General features: G+C 41.1%; 1 protein-coding gene across 1 annotated transcript; it reads right to left on the bottom strand.

Moving 5' to 3' along the window:
- Positions 1-4,959: 4,959 nt before the first annotated feature.
- LOC139736875 (glucose-fructose oxidoreductase domain-containing protein 2-like) lies at positions 4,960-8,628 on the bottom strand. The gene is made up of 2 exons (XM_071647539.1): positions 8,551-8,628; positions 4,960-6,185 (listed from the first exon to the last, which is right to left on the bottom strand). Exon 2 carries the CDS (start codon positions 6,157-6,159, stop codon positions 5,014-5,016), a length of 1,146 nt encoding a protein of 381 aa, XP_071503640.1. The 5' UTR covers positions 6,160-6,185; positions 8,551-8,628; the 3' UTR covers positions 4,960-5,013.
- Positions 8,629-9,150: the final 522 nt, after the last annotated feature.

Consider the following 9,150-nt stretch of genomic DNA (forward strand, 5'->3'; position numbering starts at 1 on the left):
AGATCTCCACAGCAGATGAATTTCGCAGGGTCGCCGGGTCGCAGGGTCGCCGGGTCGCAGGGTCGCGTCGCGTGAGTCGTAGTCGCGATCTCATACAACATGTACAAGAATCATAGTGATCGGCAAGCGTCGGAAGCGTTCGTGATTCGATTTCGATCGCACCCTCGCTACCGGCTCATCTCACTGGCGGGTTGTTTGGGGACCAGCTTTGGGACCACAGCTGCGCGCCCGGCGGCGTTTTTTTTTAAGACGGCACAGATTGGGGCATGGTGCGTGTTAAACCTATGGGAAAAACGTTGGGTTAGGGTTTTTGGTTATGGTTATGGTTATGGTTAGGGTTAGGGTTGGGGTTAGGGTTAGGGTTAGGGTTAGGGTTCGCCCGGCGCCACGCTTTGGAAAGTGTGTGTGGGTGTGTGGGTGTGTGTGTGTGTGTGTGGGGGGGGGGGGGGGGGGGCACTTTATCGTGGTACCACTTCCAGGTTTCATCGGCTGACAAGCCGCAAAAAAAAAAAATAATAATAATAAATAAATGAATATTATAAAAAACAAAAGGGTTCTCAGCGCAACTTTCTGATTCCATTTACGAGTTTTTTTCTTTGTTTTTTTTGTTGTTGCTGTTGTTGTTGTGGTGACTCCAGAAAGAAAAAAATGTGTGTGTGTGTGGGGGGGGGGGGGGGCGAGGGGGGGGGGTGGTGGCAAAGTGGTTACACCATATGTATTCCTATGTATTAATGTGTAAAAAAAAGGGGGTGGTTACATTTGCAGGCATTTGCAAGAGCACACACTGTTGAAAACAAGGTGTAGCTTGTTATCCATTGATATCCAAATCCAATATTTTTCCAGCTGTAGTCTTAAGGTCAATAAAGATGGTGACATTATCCAAGGTCCACATAATACAGAAAAACAAGGCATGACCTTGTTTAGCCCAATTTGTGCCTTGACATTTGGAACCCAAGGATGTACCACTACTACCATAGTATAGTACTGCAGATTAAAGGGATCGTACAGTTTTGATTGAGACCTAATTTCAGGTTTCTAAAATTTTTTGGTGAAATAATGAGAAACCTCTTATGAAATATGAAAGAGCATGTATTTCTATGAGGAATTAGATGTTTATTTGATGAAAATTGGTTTTGAAATGGCTGAGATATCCAAAAAAGAGCAATTCTAATAAAGTGTGGGACCTATACTTTACTACGATCGCTTTGTTTTACATTGTTTTTGGATGTTTCAGTCATTCCAAACCCCATTTTCATCAAATAAACTTTGAATTCCTCTTAAAATAGTATGCTCTGTACTATATCATACGTGTTTTCTTGGTATCTCGCAAAAAGTTAAAAGCCCAATTCTCATCTCCACCAATACTGTACCATCCCTTTAATGTCAGACACATGGAATGTAAGTCATATTAAAAGGATGGTACAGTTTTGGTTGAGATGGGGCTTCCGTTTTGCTACTTCTTTTAATGGTAATTTTTTTGAGATGAGAAACCTCTTATGAAATATGAAAGAGCATGTAATTCTAAGAGGAATTCAAAGTTTATTTGATGAAAATTTGTTTTGAAATGGCAGAGATCCAAACAAAGCAATCCACATACATTGAAAAGGTGGGACCCATCTTTAATTCCTCTTATTAGGATGGCTTTGTCTTGGATATATCAGCCATTTTGAAACCGATTTTCATCAACTAAACTTTGAAATCCTCCTAGAATTGTATGCTCTTTAACATTAATTCATAAAGTGGTTTCTAAGTATCTCACAAAAAGTTAAAAGCTAAATCTTCACCTCAACCAATACTACAGCATCCCTTTAAGCCATTGATATTATATATTTTCAATTTTTTTCAGTGATTGAAAGAGGCATCTAAATTCTTGCTGTTGTCTGTGATTGACGGTATTTCACACACACACACACACACACACACACACAAACACACACATACACATAATCCACCAGCAGCATAAATCTATCATCTACATATAACACTGACAAGTCTTACGAATGAAAGAAATGACAAGTGTTTACAAAATATACTTGTTATGCATTGCTGTGTCTGGTCATGTTACATTCTGAACAGTGACAAGCTTGGGCATACAATATATCTTTAACTGTAAAACAAATAATGCATCATTTAGCTTTATGTCCTTATCAAAACCAGATTACCGGCACATTCTGTGGAAATACATGCAATCTGTCTATTCAGAAGAAGAGTGATCATTCATACACTTGAACTATTCAATATAATCACCATTTCTTCACTGTTCCAAATGACCACCAACAAGAAAACTACATTAAAAGCAAAAAAAAGAAAAGATGTTTTGCATTGATTAAGTACATTGTATGTTTGCATTTCATCTTATTTCTTGTTTTATAATTAAAAGTTCTAAAATTCTCAAAAATACAGTGCACTTATTTTGGCCAACTTTCTAGACTCAACTGTGCAGGAACTACACTTAGAGTACATTGCAATTAAAATTGATGAATATAACAGGTGAAACATATGACAAGAAAATGAATATTTAGCATACTAAATTTAAATACTACCAGTATCATAAAAAGACATACAAATTTGTTTTTTGAGGGACTTTCCAATACACATACTCTTGACATTTTAAAGATTTGATGGTGATTATTTGCTTTAGATAGCTGCCAAAGCACAGTCACAGCATATACTGTAAGACCAGAAATGTTTGTGTGCATTCTAATTTCGCAACTTTCGTGAAAGCCACGGAATTGATATACATACGCAAGTTTTTTGTTTGCACCATTATGCCTGAATATACATTGAATGTCAATGGCAATTCGTGAAAATTTCATGCCACAAAAATACCTTCCTTTACAGTATGTCTGTCTGGATGTTACACATGTACACTGCATTTCCACTTTTTCATGGCACAAGAATAGTGTCAGGTTTTATTCCAGTCCAGCTGGAACTCAAGTATTGTACAATGTAGCAGACTCATTGGTACGACCATGAAGTGGGAGTGTCATAATCACCGGTGGAAATGACAGACCTGACACAAGTATGATTCTCAGTGTGCTACAAATGATTAAATGGTGTATGGGTCTTCCTGCTCAGTGTACAGAACACGTCAGAACATTCCCATTTTTGTTTGCATGGCGGCAGAGTTTATTCAAAACACAATCTGATCAAAATGAAGTCATCGATGGCCGGCTTACTGGCAGTGTCTTATTGCCTGCTGGACTGGCCTTATCACTGGAAAAATAGATCCTACGTGGCGTTTGAGCCTAACAATTTTTATACTGCAATTCAAGATAACGTTCATAATGACATCGACAAAATAAGATGAGCAAAGAGGCTGATTTTCAGAAAAAGGTGGTAAGGTTTCACATATTCATGTCATTGCCTTAGTCTCCTATTGACCTGCCACAAATTTTCACCACATTTTCTTTCCTCGTTTTTTTTTTGCAGGGAGGGGGGGGGGGGGGGCACGAAATCAAAATGAAAACCTGTATCCTTTACATCATTTCTTGTTGTTGTGTTGCTATTACATAGAAAGGACTATTGTTGATAGCTGTTGAATTATTGCCAAAAAAAAAGGACTAATGGGAAAGCTATGAGTTGCTGACTTCATTACTGGGTTCTAAATTAGTATTGCAGTCAACTTGAATCTGCTGTGGAATTGCACTTCAATGAGTCATGGCAATTCATAAAGATAACACATTCTGGGGCACCTTTTTCAGAGGCCACAGCTCTCACTCCATTATGGGAAGTCCTGCAGGGAAATGGGTGTACTGCTACAGCCCATTAATTGTCTGTTTGGGATGGAATGAAGATAACACACTATATGTTGTAGCTTACACGTATCTACACATCATTGAATGTTTGCGTACCTGAATGCAACCACTGAGCTGCAATAAAGCAGACACTACTCATTATCTCTGTGCAAAATTTATGACTATTGAATGTTCTCCTTGCAAGAACCCACAATCTAAGAACATAAAGAATATCTAAATTCATTCTCACAGTACATACATGTAGGGCATCACAAATACCACTATTTTGGTCATGATGTGGTAAGGATATGTAATCAAGATGCTTTTATATTGATGTCTTTGCATGACATAACAAACAGACTCATAAGGGAATCAAGATATATTTGTATGGGGCTTGAAAAAAACAATTTCTCCTACTAGCCCAAATGGGAGTTTTGACAAATGTCAATGTTTTACCAGCACGTACCAATTAGGTTTACAATTTACTTCCCTGCCTACAGAGTTATACTGTAGTTGTCCTGGGCAAGTGAGCTGTTAATATCACAGCACCTTGTTGGTACTTCTTGCAAAGACACAAAGTCCACCTCATCAGATTACTGACTCAGACTGAGATACTTTCTGTATATAATTATGTATCACATGTAATGATGCAATTCTTGTGCATAAAGTGCATAGTTTTATGCTACCTGGCAACAGCTCTACAAGTAGCTTTTACATGTAGGGACCCTTTCTCTACACATCTATCATTGAACTCTTCATTTTTTATGCATGCAACATGTGGTTTTTGCTCATATATTATTATTTTCTGGTTCCTGTTTAATGTCACATGTAATACACAACAAATATTACACTACTTCACTTTCTTTGTCAGACCATGCAGGGTTTGAGAATTGACTATGAATACAATATCTAAGCCCTAAGAGATACGAAGCACACATGCAAGCAATTACTCACGATAAAAACATGTACCACATCTCTCGTATTCAATTTATAAGTGTGGTATTTCAATGATTGCACTATTACATAATAACACGTCCAGTGGTAAAAACAATTCAAAGTAAAATCATGGAAATGTGGACAGCACAAAATTCACTGCAGATAAACAATACTATGTCATTGCTGTATGAAGTGATTACATACAGACTTGTAACTGTAGTTGCTCACATCGCATGAAGCCACAATATGATCCTGTCTCACTTATCTGTGAACACAATGAGCACTGTTCTGAGCACCACATTCAAAAGGTATACTTCATGTCCACTTTTCACTCACTGTGTCATGAGAGAAAGAAATTTCTTCCTTTACTTTCATCTGTTAACAATTCTATGGATTCCCAGTTTCCGGAGATGTGAGACTGACGAATGGCATCGAGAACTGTCTGCACGTATAGAGCATCCTCAAAAGTTGCAGCAAATGCAACAGGCTCACCATCCCAATTTAGGCGTTCTTTCTTTCTCTCAAACGACTCCTTCAGAGCATCGGTAAGCTTCAGGAGTCCCTTGTAGTACGGAAGAGGCAGCTCCGGGGTTGGAGCCATGCTGTACTTCTGGCGTTCGGGGACATGTTGAATGTCGGCCATAATCAGCGTCTCCCTGGTGTGGGACGACGTCTGGCCGTAGAGATCTGCGTCCTTGATCAGCAAGCGCCCTTCCGACCCTATAACCATGATTTCCTGTCGAAACTGCCCAGGAAAGTGGGCATTGAGGGTCACTGTGGCACAGGCTCCCCGGCTCAGCTCCATCTGAAACGTGCAGAAGTCATCGCTGGTGATGTGCCGGATGCCGTTGATGCGGTCATTCTGCTTGATGAAGGTCTTGAGCATGCCGCGAACCTTGGTGGCTCGCTGCCCGATGAGAAAACTGATGATGTCTATGATGTGTGAGCCGAGGGTATTCAGCAACCCTCCGCCCATGTTCTCGTCGCACATCCAGTTGAACTTGTCCGTTAGCAAGCTCCCACATGATAGGCGCACATCACACAGGAAGACCTCACCTATCTCTCCTTCCTGGATCATTCGCTTTGTCCTCACAAATGCTGGCAAGAATCTCAGACCGTGCGTCATGATGGACACCAGTGAAGGGTAGTATTGGGCCGCTGTCACCATCTTCAGCGCGTCGGCCTGCTTCAGGCCCGCGGGACGTTCACAGAGAACGTGCTTGCCGATGCCGAGTGCCTTGGAGGCAACCTCTCCGTGGAGGTGCGGAGGGCAGGTCACCCAGACCAGGTCGACCTCTTGGTGCAGGAGAACCTCATCCACCTTGCTGGTGTGAAACGGAATGCGGTACTGCCTGGCCACCTCACGGGCTTCCTGGTCTGTGGGGCCCCAGAGGGCAACAACCTTGATACCAACAGCCTGCAGGGTATTGATGAGTATGCTGGTCAACGACCCTGTCCCCACCACTCCTACACCCTCCAACATCATGTAATTTGGTGTTTACTTTGCAGTATCTGTGGGGAAAACAAAAAATCAATCCATATTGACAAAAGCATGGCGTTAAGAACAAAGAACTACCGAATTCACAACAAAATATATGACAATAAGCCGAATAACTGAAAATTTTGGTGAATCACACTAGCATTGAAAGACAGGCACAATTGTAAAACAAAAAAGTTACATCAATGTGCTGTATACTTTCATATAGCACATGCCACGAGACTAACACTAACAGAACCAAAATCTTGGGCCCAAACTGACTTCGTAAAAGTTCAACAATGACAGTCCCAAGCATTTCAAACAATATTTAAGCAATATTGTAGGCAGGTAGTTGGCATGTGAACAAACAACATGCTTGCAGTATGGGATCCAAAACTTTAGTTCACACTGGGCGTGTACCTTGCACGGTAATCTGCTCCACACGTGGGATGTTAGGGACATGGATGATGGGGCATAGAGCACGGTCCTGCTGAACCAGGTCAACTACTAGGTCACTGATGACCTGCCATCAGACCTCACCAGACAGTAATATCCAAATTTATGGACATAGAAGAAAGAATGCCCACCTGTCAGGCTGATAGCTGAAGCTCTAATTAGCTTTTTTCCCACTATTTTTGTTCCTACTGTAAATCATAGACCTGTGCAGACATGTGTTCTCTACACTTCGCTGGCAATGCAGGCAGCTACGGATGAGCGAGCCGCTGACATGCATACTTATGCGTATTCATTAGATGCGATGGCGTGGTGAGCAATGCGATCGCTGATTGGCCACTTCGCTATAGGGTAGCAGAATCGGCGAGAAACGAGGGCAAGGCTCAACAAGATACGAAATTCATGTCAGGTTTCAAAAGGCCGCTCGGTCTCGCGTTCGCGTTCACCCGTTCTCTCGCAGTTAGTCTCTTTCACAGCCACGAGACCTTGCCAAAAGGCTAGTCAATGGACGGCTACTTGAGAACTGAAATGATTATTCATTCGCGCATGCGCAGATCATTTTATTTACGTGATATGTTCAAGATGGCGATTCGCATCTCGCGGAGATGGTCTCAAAGATGATGACAATTAATCTTGTTTTCGAAGGTAAATGGTGAGGGATATACGGATACATGGATACTACTACTAGAGGATAGCTAAGAATAGACAGAAAGATTTGTCTGTCCGGAGGACTCTTTTATATTTTTGCCATTAACGCCGTCCTCCGTAGACAGACGGAAGGTATCAGTACCCATTGCTGTGTGGATGTTCTTACCACTGTCTCTATGGAAAATTGGGCGAGGTACCTCACCCTTCTCGATTGCATCTAATTCACAGCCCTAGGTCGGCAAATTTAAGCTTGTATGGTGAAATTAGCGTTTTAAGAATATATTACACTCACCAGATTAATGAATAATCCAGCGTCGTTACATTCAAACTGCAGAAACATACACTATGAATCTCTTAGCCAATCACATGCGAGGTAGCTTCTACATGTCTGTTTTACTAAAACACGTACCTCGCATGTGATTGGCTTACAGATTCAAAATGGCGACTTACTGCTCGCGAACGGCGATGTTGCGATATCGACAAAATTTCTGCGTTATAACCGAGTTTAAGTATTTCGATTGCACAATGTGAGAAATTTATCCCAAATATTGCTGCATAATGTGTCATGTCATGTCAAACTTGTTTGAATGTAAAAAAGCTGTCTGAAATTTGGTTTATCGTAACGTTTGATCTGTGCGCGATTGCTCCACACAGGAGCCGCAATCATTGACTTCAGTCTGTATACGGAGGGGATCCGTGAAGCCAGACGCAGTCTCCGCGGAACATTCCCCGACGGACAGATACAGACCGATCTTTCAGCTAAGAATAGCTATCTATAGCTCGATAGTTGCCTAACGACTGAGTTGAGCGGTGAGATAAGAGAGTAGGCCCTATGGTGATTTTAGGTCTAACACAGCTACACTAGCTAGACTAGCATGACTAGTATGAAAATAATATTCAACAATATGGTATTACAACATGTAACTTTTCGATGCGAATCCTACTGTCGTTTTGAACGATGAGTTGTTTACTGACTTGCAAGCATCGCAGTGTACTTTATTACTTCACTAAATAATTGCATAGGCCTACATAAAATTTACAAGTCGTCGGGGCGCAGCTGTTGTTACTCGTTACATCGCTCCGCGCCGGGGTTAGGCCGACAGTAACCCCGGGACGCTCGTCGCAGTTAGGCCAACAGCTACTTCAATACGCGGGACTGTAATATATAAATGACTGCTATTCCAAAGCCAAAGGCGGAAGCCCACATCACCTGACACCTCTTATTAGCTAAGCCAAGGTTAGGAATCTAGAGTGCAAGTAAGCAGCGAGGAACCCCCAATCAACTTATTAGTTTCTTACCTAAATGATTTAGTGTAAGCCGCTAGAGTGACTCCGAAACAAGATAATCATAAAATTCATATCCCCTCGTCAGCCAGTGGCAGTGAGATTGGGATCGAACAGTTACATGTGAACATTAATTGGGCTACCCTGAGCGACCAATAAGCCAGCGACCAATAACTTCGTCCTAACCATAGAGCTGCACAAAAACTAGAACGCTGCCGCGAGATCATTATGGTCCCACGTACTCGAGTTTGTGAAGGGCATTGTTCGCAATGACTTTTGCACAAGGGGGATGGGGTAGTGGGTGCTCGCCCCCTCTTTCTCTCTCTCTCTCTCTCTCTCTCTCTCTCTCTCTCTCTCTCTCTCTCTCTCTATATATATATATATTTATATATACATATATATTTATATACATATACATATATATATATATATATATATATATATGTAATATATATATATATATATATATATAATTCTTATATACATTTTTTTTAATACATTTTTTTTTAGTAATTGCCTGAAATTCAGTGAAAATTGTAGCGGCACGAGGAACGAGGATTTTTGTGTGTTTTGATTTAGTTTTTTTTTTTTTTGCTTTGTTTTGTTTTGTTTTGT

The sequence above is a fragment of the Diadema antillarum genome, unplaced genomic scaffold (assembly GCF_040938485.1).
Source record: "Diadema antillarum isolate AM-2024a unplaced genomic scaffold, OU_Dant_1.0 scf00000028, whole genome shotgun sequence".
Taxonomy (NCBI): Eukaryota; Metazoa; Echinodermata; class Echinoidea; order Diadematoida; family Diadematidae; genus Diadema; species Diadema antillarum.